This window comes from Acanthopagrus latus, chromosome 13 (assembly GCF_904848185.1).
Source record: "Acanthopagrus latus isolate v.2019 chromosome 13, fAcaLat1.1, whole genome shotgun sequence".
In the NCBI taxonomy this organism is placed as follows: domain Eukaryota; kingdom Metazoa; phylum Chordata; class Actinopteri; order Spariformes; family Sparidae; genus Acanthopagrus; species Acanthopagrus latus.
The window spans coordinates 26,635,880-26,655,564 of record NC_051051.1 but is presented as its reverse complement, the minus strand read 5'-3'; the positions used below and the strand labels follow the sequence as shown (position 1 = coordinate 26,655,564).

The 19,685-nt window shown below is 42.6% G+C and overlaps 1 protein-coding gene and 1 non-coding gene across 5 annotated transcripts in view; one reads left to right on the top strand and one right to left on the bottom strand.

The window, feature by feature from the left end:
• The window catches only part of LOC119030909 (rap1 GTPase-activating protein 2-like), a 40,167-nt gene that overhangs the window by 18,681 nt on the left and 1,801 nt on the right, over window positions 1-19,685 (bottom strand). For 2 of the 4 annotated variants that reach the window (XM_037118865.1, XM_037118866.1), the window contains exons 3-4: window positions 15,325-15,515; window positions 8,816-8,851 (exon numbers count right to left, since the gene is read on the bottom strand). In XM_037118865.1, the coding sequence (XP_036974760.1) occupies window positions 8,816-8,851; window positions 15,325-15,368 (80 nt within the window). In that variant the 5' untranslated portion in view covers window positions 15,369-15,515. Of the gene's footprint in view, window positions 1-3,277; window positions 3,310-8,815; window positions 8,852-15,324; window positions 15,516-19,685 lie in introns of those variants that run through there. The other 2 variants (XM_037118867.1, XM_037118868.1) reach the window with 1 other exon arrangement.
• trnam-cau lies at window positions 19,582-19,653 on the top strand. The gene has a single exon. It is a non-coding gene; the product is annotated as a tRNA-Met (tRNA).

Below are 19,685 nucleotides of genomic sequence, written 5' to 3'. Positions count from 1 at the left end.
CCAACAGGTGCTCTGCCTCCACTGCTGCAGGGCACCAGAGGTCTGATGAAGCCACCAGAACCACATCACCACCATCATCATCATCATCCAGAATCATACATTCAGTCCTGAGGCCTCCGATCAGGCTGCTGCTTGAGATTCTGTCCACAATCATCACAAAGAGCTGAGCAGACTGGAGAGAGAACCGAGGACCGAGCAGAGAAAACAAAGACCGAGCTCTGATGGACCTCGTTCATCCAGGACGATCTCTGCCCGCTGAGCTGCCACAGATCCAAAGTGACAAATGCCTCTGGTGGAGCTGCTGTGGAGACACATGTCACTCACACAATACTTATTATTACACAATTACACAATATTTCAGCGTATTTTAAATAAGACTGAAGCCAAATTCTCTGGAGTTTGATGTTCAGAAACAGTCGACAAAAAAAACTGAGACAAACAAGTCAGTGACCCGTTTTGTCAGCTGCTGTTCCCAAGATCAAGAATCAACAACCACAACTGAAGCTGAAGAAATAACTTGTAGAGCGAACTCACCGACAGTCTGCAGCCTCGCTCGCAGCTCTCTGACAGAGTTTAGCTGAAGGCTGCGACACGTGTATGTATGTATGTTTTTTACAAAAGTTACAACTTGTGCTCACATTTTCACACTAGTTAGTGTTTGGAGAACACGATCCTGGTTCTGTCTCCACAAAATTGGCTGTAAATGTCCCGACGTCTCCTCACAAACATCCGCTGGTTTGACACTGACAGATGTTGACACTCTGTCAGCGTCTTCCTCCCGACACCAAAGTTAAACCTATCTGCAGTTTGGTGAAACGTTCAATGCCAACATTTTGTTTTAGCTTCATATTCATATTCAGTATCATTATATTCTGTCAAGTTTAACGTCTAGATAAACTCTCCTGTCGAACATTAACTAGGCTTCGTACGTGTCAGTGTGTTTGGGTGCAAAACAATTTCAAGACCTGAAGAATTTTAATCTATTCATCTTCTATGAATCTGGATCCTCCATCAGACATGATGGATTTACTGTATCCAGGAAACTTGGCGGTGGGAAAGGTTGAGACGCAGACGTGAACTGAGGTCACTGGCTTAGCAGATGACCCGATGATGTCGTCACATGAAAAGTCACTTAAGTTATGAGAATTCATCCTGTGGGGAACATGAACGTCTGGACCAACTGCTGAGATGCTTCACCACAGATCCAGAATTCACCCATCAGCTTCACGGTGGCGCCAGAACAAAAGTGAAGATTCTAAAACGTCTTGAAATCTAGTCGTACCGACGACTGATTACTGGAAATCAAGGAGACTGAAATCAGATATTTGGTTCGATATTCATTTGCAGTAAAAATGAAAATCTTTGTCAAAATTTTTAACCAGAGATGAAATTTTCACGTACTTTAACTTGATTACTTTGATTTTCTTCTACTTTACTTCCTTTCTATTGTATTTATTTGATACATGTATTTATAAACTGTGTAGATTCAGATTATTCAGTTCTTATAGGTTGTGGGCGGGACATTGTGTGACAGGATGTTGCATCAGAGCCAAAGCAGCTCATATTAAATCAATTTTTCTGCAGTCTGACAGAAAAATCCCACCGCGACTGATAATCAGAAATCAATAATAATCATTACAGTGTTCTCACAATAAACACATCGAGGTATTCAGTCAGAAATATTGTGATATTTGATTTTGTCACCAGTCCGATAAACAGATTTTCACCTTAAAATAACACAGTATCATTAATTATTTCAAGGTCACATCACTTAGCCTTTACTGGAGGTGTCGCTGATGTGGTGTTAACTATCCCAGAATGCATTTCACCCACTAAAGGCAACAACAGAGATTAAATCAGGCCCAAAGCTGTTGTAATTTTCAAGGAAAGAAGTTAAACATTCAGATTTCAGCTCAGCTCGAAGGTCAAATTTGTCCCCCAGCAGCCACCGTCACTCTGAGGAGTCTGTTCTCAGAAAGCTCTACAGATTCAACCTTTATCAACACGGCTGATGATAACAAGTACAGTGTACAGTATCCTCCGGTTCTTCTGGGTTTGGAGGATGAGCCGGTAACACCTGAATGATGTCATGACTTTTCATGCAGCGCCCCCTGCAGGATGAACCTCTGATCACCAGCATGTTTCTGTTCACATCTCTCATATTGTGGCTTTAACGAGCACTGCAGCCTCCGAGGGGGGACGCAACTTTCAGGACAGAATAACTGATCATCACACACACACACACACACACACACACACACACACACACACACACAGCTCCAGGCTCATACTGCTCTTCATGAAAATGAATAAATCTGTGTGTAAACCGACTTTTTAAGGAAATCAGTGTTTCTGGTCGACCTGCGGGGACGACCACCGGAGCCTCAGATACGTTTTTCTTTTTTTTTTTTTTCGTTGGAGGCTAATTATATTCACCAGCTGGCAAACGAGTCACTGCTGTCAGATAACGGCGCAAAGACGACAAAGTGGGACAACAACATCATAAACATCAACACCAGCAGCAGAAGGACAGAGACGCTGTCGGCTTCTGTTTCTAGACAGACGGACCGTCTGCCCTTTAGCTGCACGCACACACACTCGCAAACACACACACACACACACACACACAAACATGCGCGCACATACACATGCGCGCGCACACACTCATGCACACACACGAAGGCTTAATGCATTTTGGGGAAATGTGATCTGACTAATGTGGAGCTGCGGAAACAAAACAATGCTTCTTGTTTGGGAATCTATGCAGAAATATGTCATCAATCAATCAATCAATCAATCAATCATCTATCTATCTATGCTTAACAACATGCAATAACTCTTATTTGAGTTGTAATTAAGGACTGATCCGATTGATCTGAAGGTTATTTTTGACTCAAAACGTGATTTGATTTCTTTCTTTCGTCATTAAAACAAGAATCTTGGTTTTCCCTCTTAATTAATCTTCCAGATGTCATGATGTCGCTGTGCAGATGTTTCGTCTGATCAGAATCACGTCGCTGCCGACATTCTGCACATTTCTGTATAAAACTAACCTGCACAGCTCAAACTGACACATCAGCTGTTTTGGCGCTAAACACTGTTTGTGTTGTCGACAGCAACATTAATCACTCAGAAAACGAGAACACAAACATGCAACCTGATGATTACTGTCAAACATCTAAATAAACACCTGAACGCATCATCGTCTGTTTCTGCCGTCACATAAACGCATCACACACTCACACAGACGGAGGATGAGAGGAAACGCAAGACTCACCAGTGGTCGTGCGGCATTGTTGCGTTGCCGTCGGTTACTGAGCATCTCGCTCAGATTGAACACACCAACACTCCTCTCTCTCTCTCTCTCTCTCTCTCTCTCTCTCTCTCTCTCTCTCTCTCTCTATGTCTCTCGCTCATAATGCCGTGGACCAGCGGGATTATTGCGCCTTAGTTGCTTAGAGAGAGAGAGACAGAGAGAGAGACAGAGAGAGAGAGAGAGGGAGGCAGATGGAGGAGAGCAGGAATACTGAGCGGGATGAAAAGGGAGGCAGGGAGAAGAGGAGGACACTGCCAACGATCAGGATTTTTATCTCGACTCAGTGAGGGAATGTAAGAATGAGGCCGACGTCTCAAAAATCACAACAGAATCTCTCGTTCCGGCAAATAAAACGACCACAGACAATAAAATATGGACGAAGCTGCGGCTCACACCTGCGTTATCTTAATACCCAGCAGGGGGCGACTCCACTGGTTTCAAGAAGAACTGATTGTATGTAAGCTTATGAGAAAATGATCCGTTAATGTCCCGTTACTGTAATATTGATGATTAGTGTGAATGATCATTTTCACATCCCAGTTTTCATGATGATGTTGAAACTAAACACTTCTTCATAATAAAATTATACAAATATTCCATTTTTATCAAGAAATCGCAGCTTCTCTGATTCAGATTTTGTTTTTGGCTGTATTATACGTGATTTTGACAAAAGTTTGATTAGCTGAAAGACACATCGATCGACCAGCCAGAGACATGATCAGCTGGTTGCAGGACGGACCGGCCAGTCAGTGGCACATATATCTGGATCTGTACCGGTTCTGGTTCTGGTCCCAAACGGGACAACAGTCATGATAAAGACTAAAGTTTTGTGCTTTACGTGCAGGTCAGTGTGCGGCTCTCTGACACCTCCCCTCTGCTGCCAGTCCGTCAAACCACATCAGACAGACTCCTCCCATTTTTACCTTTCAAAATAAGAGTCCCATATACCAGTGTTATCAGAGGGAACTTATATTCACAGAGATCATTTGACCGACACGTCACTGAACCTGACAGCGTACAACATGTTGGATAAGGAGGGAAATCCTGCTGTTATTTGAACAATGATGTCCGGATCACTTTATCTTGAAACCAATTTGAGTGGGAGTGAAAGAACATCCAGTAAACTGGTGCAGGTCCAGTTTCATGGTCAGTGTTTTATTCTGAACGTACCAACGTTTGTGTATTCTGAGAGAGAGAATCAGAATCAGGCAGGAAAACAGAAATTGGTGCAACTCTCCTCCAGTTCTCAGTCTGATATCAGGATACATGTGGAATATATTTATATATTCTTACACCTTTACTACGAATATTACTGCTCACTGTGTGTGTATTACAACTATGGGTGCAATAATTCATTTTAAGTCATATCTGTATGTCTTTGTTAAGTCTGTTTGTTTGTTTGTTTGTTTTCTTCTGCATTTTTGATAATTTCTCGTGGAATAATGGATCCTGGTGAAAATGATCTGGGATCTGACACAGAACCAAAATCTGGATCTAGTGAATTCAATTTAAATCCGAATCATTATTGGGTCAGGCTTGAATTAAAGGGGACTGTTGGGCAAAGCTGAGGTAGACACTCTACACAAATCCTCAGAAGGAACCAGTGAGGCCAGAGCTGACAGGAAGTCAGAACGTTACGTGAGATTTGTGGACAAGAAGGGAAACACAGTACAAAGTAGATTTTAACCTTCAGTTAATTGTTCTCACGTTTCAGTGTTTGTACTGTACACCGAGCTGAAGTGTGAATGATGTCATCACCACAGCTGAGACAGTAACGAGACAGAGAGAGAGAGAGAGACATCCAGGATGTATAGGCAGAGATTTGATGGACAGATGATAAATTGTGAATCAGAAGAAAAACTGCTGGAGGCAGAAGAGGAGGACATTCAGACGGAGAGACGGGTCACCTTCCTACAGGCACACACATGTCAGTCACATGTGTGTGTGTGTGTGTGTTCACTAACACACAGATACAATAAATAACATATAAATATATATAATAAATATTGACATAAGAGAGGCTCCACATGATGTCTCTCATGATTTGTTCATATATTTTAAAGGTGTAACTTGTAGAATACGTTCAGGGTTTGAAAGCAGCTCTGATGCTTCGGCTTTTTAAAGAAGTCAAATCTGGAGCGTGTCGTTATCTTCAGCTCCAGAATCTCTCACGAGTCCAAAGCACGACCGACATTCAAATGATTCATTTCTGTTTAGAAAATGTGGTTTGGCTGCTCAGATATTTTGGACACCAGGATGTAGTTTAGGCTAAAAATTAAAATTTAACGCAGATTTTCTTTCTTTTTCTGGAGCGGCTCTGAGCCGAGGGGACTGACCAGCGCCGTGGGAACATTTCTCTGGATTATTATTCCAGTCTTCACATTGAAGTTCACAAAACGCCACCGCAGCATTTAAAATGATTTGTGATTAACAGTTTCAAACGGTTCCTAGATTAAATAGTTCTGTGACCTTGAATGTTTCCTGTTTTCTTAATTTCTGTCCTTGACTTCTTGAAATATACATTATATTGTACAGATATACAGATATTGTGAATTTTAAACGCTCTGGTGGTTATATAACACATCTCCTCGCCACGAAAGCTAATCATGTAATTTTCGAGGTCATTCCTCTCTCTCTGCCTCACGAGTGCTGACAGAGTCCAGGAGAAGTCTTCACTCTGGCCGTCTGTTAGTTTTCTTATTGATTTTAAAATGATTGCATTAGTTTATAAGGCATCACGTGTCCTCAGCACCGGGCTACATCTCACAAAGCTTTCAGCTGACGAGGCAGGACGGCTCGGCTCGTGAGGTGATCCAGAACTGAAACATTTGGCTGCTCGGTCAGAGAGGAGCTGAGATATTACAAACTAAAAACATCCGTTCAGTCTGGGTCTAATGGTTTTTATGTTTATATTTTTGATTTGTTTCTTTCTTATCTCTATTTTACTGTTATTATTATTATATCATGTTCGGTTTTATTATCATTTTTTAAATCAACTTTAACTTGGAATATTTTATCTTTGATTCTTTATCTCTTATTATGAAGATATTTTATTCATAATCGGTGCATTATTGTCTCTAAATCCATTTAATCACACGTCTTTACAATCACCTGTGAAGTGTTTTGAATAGCATCTTGCTTCATTTGCCAGGTGCTGTAGAAATAAAGTCTGACTGGTTGATTGATTGATTGACTGATTGATTTTGGGGCAAAGCTCCATTCAAAGTTCTGACTCTCTCCTCATTCATTCAGATGTGAGCCCGGTCCAGTTAGCCAGAAACAGAACTGCATCACTTGGCGTCACCAAGATGGCTGCTCGGTGGCAAGACTTGGCAACTGCTAAGTTTAATCGTCTGTTTTAACATCATCAGGAACAAGATCTCTAAAACGTCCAGTATGGATGAAAAGATGTGGCCTGACACGGCCATAAGTATGTGGACGGTCCGGTACATTATAACTGTGTTTGTGTGGCTCCTCACTGAGCAGCAGAGTCTCACACAGAACATCAAACATGAAGCTGAACTTCTGAACTCCTCTCAGGAGAATCTGCCTGCTGTCTCATCCCACAGTCAGTCACTGGGACCAGGCTGTTCCTCCCTGCCAGCGACTATCACTGAGCCTTTTGATCAGATCCAAATTTTAATTTTAACTGCAGCATTTCTGACAACTTCTTCACATCGAGCAGAGGTCTGAGCAGACGCACGACTTCTTATTAAAACCTGCAGCAGCTCCTCCAGTCACATCTGAACACGCAGGTTTACAGGTGAAAGTTAATCTCCACCATCAGATGACTATTGAAACACTGTGTTTCTGCTGTCGCAGGTCAATTCACAGACATGAAACTGAAACTGTAGGTTCAGTGTGGCTGAGGACGTCGTTATCTCTGATCCTGACGTCTCTGTAAACCCACTCAGGAGTCACACAGAGAAAGATGCTCCTCGTAACTGAAAGACTTTCCAGACTGGATTTCTCACCATAACTCTCCCAAAACACACCAACACACTTTTCCAACGAGCATCGACGGAAACAGAAATCCTTTTATCCGTCATGAAAGCCGCCTGAGTTTTGTCACTGAGCTGAAACCAGGAGGACAGTTTCTATTCGAGGAGCATCGAGACGGCTGAACAACAGACGCTGCTGCTTCCTGTCTGATCCACTTCAGACCGCAGACGAGAGTTCAGATGATCCAAATATCAAAGTAAACATCTCTGAATCTGGTCTCATGTAAAATGAATAAACTGTCTCAACAGCTGGTGTCTGAATGGAGGGAAGATAACGAGCTCGTAATGACTTTAATAATCATTTCTTTCAGCAAATCTGAGTGATGATTCATTTCTACAGAAGCCGACGAGTTCCCAACAAACTGCAGCTCCAAAACACTTCGCCAATCTGAAAAACACAAAACAAAAATGGCCAAACTGAGTCAAAACCTCCTCCTCCTGAGGATATAAAGTCCTCCTCTCCTCCTCCTGATGATATAAAGTCCTCCTCTCCTCCTCCTGATGATATAAAGTCCTCCTCTCCTCCTCCTGAGGATATAAAGTCCTCCTCTCCTCCTCCTGATGATATAAAGTCCTCCTCTCCTCCTCCTGATGATATAAAGTCCTCCTCTCCTCCTCCTGATGGTATAAAGTCCTCCTCTCCTCCTCCTGATGATATAAAGTCCTCCTCTCCTCCTCCTGATGGTATAAAGTCCTCCTCTCCTCCTCCTGATGATATAAAGTCCTCCTCTCCTCCTCCTGATGATATAAAGTCCTCCTCTCCTCCTCCTGATGATATAAAGTCCTCCTCTCCTCCTCCTGATGATATAAAGTCCTCCTCTCCTCCTCCTGATGATATAAAGTCCTCCTCTCCCCCTCCTGATGATTTAAAGTCAGGTGAAGTGTCGTAGACCACAGAACAGTTCTGGAGCTTCACAGTCAAACAGAGCTGATCAGCTGCAGACTTGATTTAAAACATCAGATGTCTCCATGCAGCTCGTCTGCTGAGATCACTGTCTGCAGGAGAGAACAGGATCTGATCTGAGACCAGATGTTATTTACACCTTATCAAAGCTGAACTCTTCACTGTAGCTGCGAAGCTAAAAGTGTTAGCTTGCACGAGCTCGACCACATGTGGAGGATGTAATTGACGTCTCTTCAGATCAGTCTGTGATCTCGGGGCGCCTGCAGACTCGGGTGGAGGAGATGACGATGTGCTCATTTCTGGGTGACTTTATCTCTAAAGGTGTTCTGTTAACCTGCTGAGTATTTTGGATCTGCAGTTCGTTTGTTCTGTCTGTCAGCGACAGTGAAGACGACACTGACGAAACTCTCATGAACGATTTATCCACAGAACACATTTTAAATTCATCGTCTGGTCTGTAAAAGTGTTAAAACTGGAACAAGATCATTGCTTCTTCCTCTTCATCTTTCTCCTACTCTTTTCGAATAGCACATCACTGAATCACTGAACAAACTGTGTCACTCAGGTGTTTCAGGTTTCAGAGTGTTTACTCACCGAGCTCTCAGAGCGCTGACTGTAGATTTATCAATCCTGCAGAGAGACAGAGAGACAGACAGGTTGTTACCACAGTGTATAATAAACTGCACTTAACACACTCTGATAACAGGAAGAACATTATGACATTATTGAGGCGGAGAAGGTGATTTACATCTGAATACTCTATTAACCTTAGTAACTCTGTGTGTTTGTGTGTGTGTTTGTGACGGGAGCAGGTGTGATCTCAGAGGTTCACAGTAATAAAAAGCCTATTTATTAAAGTGCTGCAGCAGTAAATCACACATGTTCATCACACTCGCAGTGTTTGTGGACTGACCTGAGAGCAGCTATAAAACATGTTTTTTATGACATACAAAAAAACAAAAGGAGGACAAAACAAGAAATGCATTAAATATTTCAATTCATTTAATAGTTTGATACATTCTGAACTGAGTCCACAAGCTGTTTTATCTGAATCAGAACCGATCCTGCCCTCCAGAGGAGATCTGATCTCAGGTCTGTTTTACTGCCTCCATGTTGTTTCTGAAAGTCAAACCTTCAGACAAAAACTGAAGTTTGATATTTAACTCAGCTAAAGCATTAACACTCCTGTCTGACCTCAGAGGAGGAGAGGAAGGAGGAGGAGAGGAGGAGAGGAGGAGAGGAGGAGAGGAGGAGAGGAGGAGGACAGGTGCAGGAGAGGAGGAGAGGAGGAGGACAGGAGAGGAGGAGAGGAGGAGGACAAGAGAGGAGGAGAGGAGGAGAACAGGTGCAGGAGAGGAGGAGAGGAGGAGGACAGGAGACGAGGAGACGAGGAGGACAGGAGAGGAGGAGAGGAGGAGAACAGGAGAGGAGGAGATGAGGAGAACAGGTGCAGGAGAGGAGAGGAGGAGAGGAGGAGAGGAGGAGAGGAGGAGGACGGGAGAGGAGGAGACGAGGAGAGGAGGAGAGGAGGAGGACAGGTGCAGGAGAGGAGGAGAACAGGTGCAGGAGAGGAGGAGAGGAGGAGGACAGGAGAGGAGGAGACGAGGAGGACAGGAGAGGAGGAGATGAGAGGAGGAGGACAGGAGAGGAGGAGAGGAGGAGAACAGGAGAGGAGGAGATGAGGAGAACAGGAGAGGAGGAGATGAGAGGAGGAGGACAGGAGAGGAGGAGAGGAGGAGGACAGGAGAGGAGGAGAGGAGGAGGACAGGAGAGGAGGAGAGGAGGAGGACAGGAGAGGAGGAGATGAGAGGAGGAGAACAGGTGCAGGAGAGGAGGAGAGGAGGAGGACAGGTGCAGGAGAGGAGGAGAACAGGTGCAGGAGAGGAGGAGAGGAGGAGGACAGGAGAGGAGGAGACGAGGAGGACAGGAGAGGAGGAGAGGAGGAGAACAGGAGGTGAAGGAGGAGTAATGTGGAGATGGAAAGTGAGAGAGAGCGAGTGATCGACCTTAACGTTAAAAGCCTGCATGTATGATGACTCTGTGAAAACTCAACTCCCACAGGTCATAAATAACACAGCTCTGCTTCTAAATCTGCTCACACACACACACACACACACACACACACAAACACACACTTCTGGGTGTGTTGGCTGGAGGAGAGTGTAGATATCATATGATTTCACAAAGATGGCTGACAGCCGAGTGAAACCATCAAACCTCACTTCCTCTGAGCTCCTCAACCAAAACACAACCAGAACACAACCAGAACACAACATGAACACAACATGAACACAAAACACAGAACAGAACCTGAACACAACATCAGCTGTAAAGTTGAATTTAACCAACTCTTATTTCCGTCAGTTAAAGGCCGACGTGATCAGGTGTCACGTTTGCGTCACCTGATGAGTCTCAGTCACATGTTCCGTCTCTTTTAGCTCTGTTTTTGGTCTCAACCACCACATGAGAGAAAATGTTACCTAAAAATTGACTAACTGACTAAACTAACACAAAAATCCTCCATTTGTTAGTGACTTATAATCACAGACACTTTAATTGATGTATTTAACGCGATCATTTTATTCTAATAAGACTTTATGATAGGGCAGACAGCGCTTCAATAAAAGAAAAGATCAGTATATTTATGACACTTTCTATTGATCCCTCTTTATTTCAAGTTTTATTCTTATTTCTACACAGAGAGGTCCAGTCGTCAGCCCTCCACATGGACAAAAACCTGTAATATAAATAAGTAAAAATTCTGTGGTGTAACCTCAAACATCACGACCCTGAATGATGCAGCAGGATGAATAAATGCAGGATAAATACAGAAATCCACCTTCATCAGTGTGGACAGAAGAAGAGGAACATTCAAGAGTGACAGTAACAGCAATACTAATGCTGAAATAAAATGAACTAATTAAAGATGTTAACATTTTCACATGCCAACATCAGCACTGGAGTCCCGCTGAGCCTGACCAGCTGAGTCTGAGATGTCCTCTAAAGGCCACCGTACAGACGATAAACAGTTTTGATCCAGGTCGCCTTCCTCAGCACGATATAACATTCTTAATGAAGGAGACTGAAATTAGTTTTAATCCCACAGTTTTGTTTTCCTGCTGGTGGATTAACTTTATAACCTCACGTTTGGCTGTAATGTGTGATTGTTCCTTTTTAAACCACCCATATGAATAAATGTGATGTAACGGTCATAACAATATCAGCAGGACTATCGAGGTTCAAAGAGTGCTGACGAAACATTTTCTGTGTTAATCCAACAACAGAGGTGTGGAGGAGTTTAATCCAGAGCTGGAGGAGGGATGAGTGTAGAAAGTGTAGGTGAGTGGGGGGGGGGTTTAATATAAACTGTTCCTGCAGCTGCCCTGAAGCTGCTCCTACATTATTAAATACTGCAACTCTATTAGTCGACCCGGTGTAAACAGTGAGAGGACGGAGCGACGACGAGGTAAACTGTGACGCTGCGACAGCTGGACTTTTATTGTAATGGAGGAGAAACAGACAGAAGAGAGAGAAGACGGACAGAGTGAATATGGACGGAGAGGAGGAGGTGTGAGTTTACAGGGAGAGGAACTGTCGAGGGAGGATGGAGAGAGATTAAAGAAAGAACATTATGGAAGGAGAGGGGGGAAGGAAATGAGAAGAATGCAGAAGTCATTAAAGGACACGAGTTTATAGAAAGAAATAAAAAAGGTTGTACGGGAGGAGAGACAGAGGTGTGGAAGAAAATCAGGATGTACAGGAAGGAAATGACAGGAAGTAAGGATCTATACAAGAGAAGGAGGTGTGGAAGGAGGTGGAGAGGGAAGACAGAATAAAATACAGAGAATAGGAGGAAAGGAGGAGAGAAGGCTGTATAGAATGAAACAAGGATATACAAAGGAAAGAAGGAGGTACAGAAGGAAATAAGGATAGATGGAAGGGAAGAAGGATGTATGGAGGGGAATGAGGATTAAATAAAGAAATTAAGAGAAGAGAAGGAGGTACTGAAGGAAACAAGGAACAAGGGAGGTTTTAGAGAAGGAAAGAAGGAGGTATCGAAGGAAATAAGGATGTACCAAAGAAAAGACAGGGATATCAAAGGAAGTAAGTTTGTATAGATGGAATACAGGGTCTACAGAAGGAAAGATGATGAGATGGAAGGACAAAGGACGTACAGAAGGAGAGAAGGAGGTATGGAAGAAAATGAGGTTCTCAAGAAGGAGATGTGGATGAATAGAAAGGAATTAGGATGTATGGAGGAGATAAGGATGATGAAATAGGAAGAGTTGGTAGGAAACAATGATTTAAACAAGGACGTATGGATTGGTTGTTAAAGAAATTAGGTAAAAGGATATAAGGACCTACAGAAGGAAAGAATGATTTACATATACAGGATCAGAGAAGGAGCTATAGAAGGAAAGAAGGATATACAAGAGGAGACAAGGAGGCATGGAAAGAAATAAGGAGGTATAAAAGGAACACAGGATGTGTGGAGGGACGGGGACACAGATTAGAAAAAGAAAACAGAGAGTGAATGATTGAAAATGAGGCTTGTGTAAGAGTTTCCACACAGACAGACAGACAGACACACACACACACACAGACACACACACACACACACACACACACACACACACACACACACACACACACACACACACACACACACACACACACACACACACACAGACACACACACACACACACACACAGACACACACACACACACACACACAGACACACACACACACACACACAGACACACACACACACACACACACACACACACACACACACACACACACAGACACACACACACACACACACACACACACACACACACACACACACACACACACACTGGTCTCGGGAGTTTGACAGGCCGATTGCAGTCTGAGATTTACTGAGGCGAGAACAGAGCGATGGAGGAGCTGCTTCTCATTCCTCTCTGTATCAGTGCTCCTGTCGTCCCGTCAACATCTATCCTTCGCTCTGATGTCGCAGAATATTCCAAAGATCTCAAACATCAATGGAGGAAGCCGCCATTTTAAAACCAACAATCACCAATCACACAGAGGAAGCAGTATTCATGTCTTTATGTTATGATTCCACACAGACGAGCAGTCTGTTTGTCCTGTGAACATCTCATGTCTGGTGTTGCGTTCACTGACATGTGGAAAAAACAACAAAAGCCAAAACATAACAACTGAGCATCTAATGATTGATCAACAGGGAGCAATCAGAGTACTGGGACCTCTGAACTCTGACCACTGAATCAGTACAATAGGATTAATGATGTACATGACTTCAGACACACTATTGTTTTATTTGTTGGGAGGTGCTGTTGCCATGGTTACCTGTAGTTTAATATACCATGATTTAGAGCGGTGGTTAAACATCAGCTCAGCATCCAGTTTTACCCTGAACACGCCCACTTCATGTCCCAAACTGAGTTTTTTTATTGTAAAGAACACTGCAGACTGGAAACAGAACCAACTATTATGTGACTGAACATTTAATTCAGCCTTTAAATTTAAACAGAACGACGCTCATCAAAATGTTCAAGTGAACGTAAGAACAGACTCCTCAGCAGCAGGAGCTGTGGTATTACAAAAGTCTGAAGTAACACTGAATTCATCAGAAAGTTACATATTAACTCAGGAAATTAACTCAAACTGAACAACTCTGCCTGTTAACACAGACAACAGCAGAGGAAGAAAAGTTTCCAACCAAACCCCATTCAGAAATGTCACGTTTTAACTTCATTTTCAGATGAAAACACATTTGCTGGCTTGGCTATGGTGACTGGGTTTAGTGACACTCTGCTGTGTGAACACAACTGGTCAACTTCAACAGAGCAACTAGAATTTCCAACCAAACTCCATTCAAAAAAAGTAAAATTTTAATTAATGTTCAGCTTTCTTCTCATCTTACTTTTTCATTGACTTTCTATGTTGAAACACTGCAACTCAGCTGCAAAGGAGCAAGAAAAGTTTTCAACCAAACCACAAAAATAATAAACGGTAACTTTGATTGTTTTAATTTTCAATGTTGAAAAAATGGTTTTTGTTCACCAGGCGACTGGAAAAAGAAACAAAGACAACAAAGAACACAGACGTCTCCTGCTGACAGTTAACTCAGACTGAGCTGCTGTCTGTTGTGTGAACACCACAGCTCAACTGTAATGATGCAACCAAACCCCATTAAAAAAAGGACCAATTTTCCAAATTTTAACTTTACCAGTGTTCAATTTTCATTTCTTAATCTTCAGTTGCCGCTCAAAACACTTTTATTCCCCATTCAGACAAAGTGAAACAGAAACAAACACAACACCTAAGAAATGTTAACAACAGGTCAACTGCTATAGAGAGAGTAATTTTCAACCAAACCCCATTCAGAAAAAAAGTAATTTTAGATTAATTTTCATATTTCTTCTCATCTTGATTCACAGCAGGTCAGAAAACAATGAAAGCTGGAGTGACTCATTTTAATATTTTTTGGGAGCCATGATGTCACCATGATGTCACTTTGGGGAACCTCATACTGGAAATTAGCTCAAGTGGAGGATAAAAACACACATTAATTCTTTGCTGGCTTGGCTGTCTGCAGTTATTGACTTTCTGTTACATAAACACTGCAGCTCAACTGCAACAGAGCAAGAATATTTTTCAACCAAACCTCATTCAAAAAAGATCAAATTTTAACTTCAACCATGTGTCATTGACAAAGCAGGTCAGGAGATATGTTTTGTTCATCACAAAGATAACGGGAAGAGACGTAACCACGACAGATAACCTGCTACGGAGCAGGAACAGTTTCCAACCAAACCCAATTCAGAAAAGGCCTAATTCTAACTTAATTTTCATATTTCCTCTCCTCTTGAACCACAATAGGTCAGAAAAAAACAATAAAAGCTGAACTGACTAATTTTAGTATTATTTGGGAGCTATGATGTCACTGTGATGTCATCTCGGTGCAGGTCTGTGCAACTCAAAGACCCTGAAAGTGTGAGTAAGAGAAGTGATGGGATCATTCAGCCGTTTCATCAACGGGTAACACACACACACACACACACACACACACACACACACACACACACTCACCATCCAAAGCCTCCGAACGACACGCTCCTCTTCCTCCTCAGCATGGTCTCTCGCTCGCCCTCTCCTCCTCTTTGTCTCCCTTTTCTTCTTATTGTGTCTGGGTTCTCCTCTCTCTCTCTGTGAACCTCCTCCCTCTCTCTCGTCTCTCTCCTCCCTCTCTTCACTGTCGTTCTATCTGCTCATCCCTCCACCTATAAATACTCTCATCTCAGTCAGACGCCCTCCTTTACTCGCTCTCACCGCCTCTCCCTCGCTCTCCTCCTTCACTCTCCCCCTCGTTCTCTTTATCCTCCCTCCTCCTGCCGTTAATGTTTCTCCCTCTTTTCCCACTTCAATTCACTGCACACACAGCCGGGAGAGAGAGAGAGAAAGAGAGAGACATAGAGAGGGAACAGAAATGGAGGTATACATGGTGTTCCCTCTCTCTGTCTCTATCCACCCTGACGAAGCAGAAACGCCAGCAGAGACGCTGTCAGACTCAAACTTATCATACATAATAAATGGAGGTAAATGGACGAACACACGCATCACTTTCGTGTTTATGTTATGTTACGTAAAGGTGGCTTGGCTCTGTTTGAAGCTGCAGCCTGAGCTCACGCAAAGTGTATGTGTCTATACTTATTTCTGTGATTTTAAACATCATCTTTTTGTGTTTTCATGTGTTCGAAAAGGAGATAAAAGTGTGCAATTAACTTTAACCAACATGAAGCTAAAACAGTCAGTCAGTTGACAGAAAATCGATCATCATTAAAGTTATTTTTCAAGCAGAAGGATCAATAATCCTGTGTCTGCAGCTCTGCTCAGTGTTTGCTCTGTTTTATGTGTTTCCACAAGCATTTTTCAAGTTGCACAAAGAAACCCTGAGGTGATTCACAGCAGCTCCAACCAGGACTTTAACGATAAAAAGAAGTCGACAGGGGACGTGAAAGAAGTCAATGAGTTTGTTTTTATTGCTCTTCACATTGATTTTAAATCAAAACGGCTGGTGAGCCTGTGGACGACACATATCTTGGAAAATAGCAATAAGGGGAAGTGAATTTGATTTTTGTTATTGATTTTGGTGAAAATGGATCATAAATTGGTGGTTGGTTGTCAGCTGACGCTGGCTAGTTAGCCCAGTTAACCCATGGATTCAATAATTCAAATAATACAGTGTTGGTGCATAGATGGCCGGGCTATGAAGCAGCACAAGGACTCAGCAGGCTCAGCAGACTTGGGTCTCGGAGCACTGGGCCGTGTTTGTGTTTACACCTCCAGCACAGGAGCTTTCCACCGCTGGGAGGAGGTGGAGGAGTCAGCTAACAGGAGTGCTATTTGTGTTGAGCTAACGACAGCTAGTTGCAGTTGGCAGCAGTTAGCCGTTACGTTTAGCAACAAGTCAATCTCGAGGATGTTTCTGGGACTTAACGACCTGAGATGAGTTTATGATCTAAAATTACACACACATTTTTTTAAAGAGTCAATATTATTACATTTGACTGTTTTAGGTGAGGATAAATCTTCTCTAAAGCAAAAAGAATTGCTAATGATTACGTTTTCCACCAGAGTGATATTCCTAAAACTCTGTAGACATCTCCGAGACTCCAACACTTTCCTCTACAGTGGATAGATTTGTGCTGCATGGATGCACTTGGACTCACGGCCTCATACGTTCCTAAAATTGCAGCTGCAACCCTGTTAAAATGTAAATGTTGAAGCTTTGAACTGCTTTGGTTTTCTGTCAAAATATTAAATTCTGCGCAGGAGGTGAACACATGACTGTGCAGACAAACTGACAAGAAAAGAAAATGTTAAATTAATTTCTACAGCGATTTAAAGCAAAAAAAGATCAGAGCGCGCGCGTGTGTGTGTGTACGTGTGTGTGCATGTGTGTGTGCATGCCTGTGACTGATGTGAACACAAAGCAGCGCAGCGATCGGCGTCTTTCCTCTAATTCGAGAGTTCTCAGGTTTAATTCTCCGTGAAAATCCTCCCACAGCCGAATATATTTGCATCCAATTACCACAGAGGGGACAATAGAAAACAGGATCTACGGAGAATAGAGACGTGCGAGTGTGGATCACATTACACACACAGACACGAGGCTGATGGAGTCGCCTCTCTTCAATTAACAAACACAAACAGCTACACCAGTGGGAGCCTCTGACGGCGCCGCCTGCAGGCCGTAGTGTTCGTTACAACCAGAGTCAAAACAAACAATCATCTGTTCTACGAGGAGTGAAGCTCAACATGTGAGGTTTGTCCTGAGGGGGAATTACAATCTAAAGGAACATGACTGTGATTTCATTACAATCATTACATCTGATGATGTATTTATATTACACGGCCCACGGACGTCCTCTCACTGCTGCTCAGATGCTCATATTCACTGACGATCAGGACTGAGGAGGTGCTAATATTTGATGCAGTAAAATAAGTAATATAAATAATTCAAAACGCAATTCTTACTATGAAACTAATTTGTAAGATCATTGTGGTTGTATTTACCTCCTCAGCTACAGTGTAAAATAAAAATAATGAGAATTTTCTGGATTGTTTCTGTCTATTTTACAGACTTTCCCTTTTTTTAAATACATTAAATATCTATAAGATTATAAAAGTATACTGAATTTATATTTCTAAGAACACGTAAAATAACATTAAATGTTTTCATTGAAACAATGTAGTAACAAAGTACAAATAATTGACTTCTCCTCTCTACACCTGAACTTTCTCCTCCTCACAGCTTCAGAACAGCCTCGTTACTTTAGTTTGATGCATCTGAGGTGAATTCTGGATTCTTGTTATTTCCCAACATCAGCAGACTGATGTGGACCAATCAGACGCAGCGAGACGAGACAAAGACGTAAAAGCCGTAAGAAGCCGTAAACAGACAGAGAGGGAGGCTGGAATGTGGAGAAAAGGCGTGTTAGTGTCTCGTATCTGCAGAGAGTTTCTGATTTTCTCTCTTTGTTGCTGCTCGGGACGCTTTACCAACCCAACATGTGTCTATTTGACGTCCTGGGAATGAGACTCAACAATCAACTGTCTCTGTGGTGCGTTCAGGAACAGCTGGGACAAATCCTACTGATTCTACCTTTAACTTTAATAGTCTTTGAATTCTATTAATATAACGTGAGCTTCAGTTAGCTTTGAGCACAAATGTCCTTCAGAGGGAGACTTTTTACTCTGATACTCTGAGTCCATGTCAGAGCCTGAACTCTGTTACTGTACTGGAGGAAACAAGCTGGATCAGAACTTCTACTGTGTATGATGCCACTACATGGATTTGTTTGTTAACTGAGTTAAAGTTTTCACAACAGAAACAGTGAATAAATGTGTTTTTAGAAACTTTCTATCAATGATTTTCACAAACTAATTCAGGTCAGTAACTGAACTCCTGAAATCCTGAAACAGCTCAGAGTTTGTCTCCTGTCAGCAGTGAGTATGCGGGGCCAGTGTTTGTAGCCTGTACTGCCATCTTGTGTGCAGCTAATGAAGCTGCTATTTATATGCTTATTTTAAGTATCGGCTGCATTATTATATAATTATTTGCTGCCATGTAACCCACACAATGAGTAATACTGCTTTACAGTCTCACTGATTGATACGACAGACTCGTCTTTAAAACTTCACACCAACACTGACTGTGTGTGAGACATTTGTAGACACAATACAACAGTTTTCACAGGCTGAGCAGGTCTGAGGATGTTTGTCCTGAAACTCTGCATGAACAGACGTGTGGCAGACAGTTATCAGCATGTAGCTGCTGTTCTCTCTGAGGACGGACGACGCTCAACGAACAACAAACAACATGAACAACCAACAACCGACACGGCCGTCCTCAGACCATATGTGTGGGACTGTGTGACGCCTCATCGCTGCCAGGAAGAGACGGACAGAGAGACGGACAGAGAGACGTCATGTTGGTGAGGAACAGGAACATTTTGTTCTGATGTTAAAGGCCAGACAGAGCAGGTGGTCTTAAAACACACACACACACACACACACACACACCCTGAGAGGTGAGAGACAGAACACAACAACAGCTTCATCAGGACGACTGCATCTCAAACACATCATTTGTCGTCATAAATATAATAGTCAAAGAGCCTGCAGTCGTGCTAACATCAGCATGCTAACATGCTCACAATGGATCTGCTAACATGATGATGTTTAGCAGGTCATGTTATCATGTTATGATTACCAAAACAGAAATGAAAAAGAGCCTCACTGTCTTTGAATGAACCTGCCACACAGTTGTCAGCAGCTCCACACAGCAGAGTGGCGCAGCGGAAGCGTGCTGGGCCCATAACCCAGAGGTCGATGGATCGAAACCATCCTCTGCTATATTTATAATTTCAAAAATAAACTTAACATTT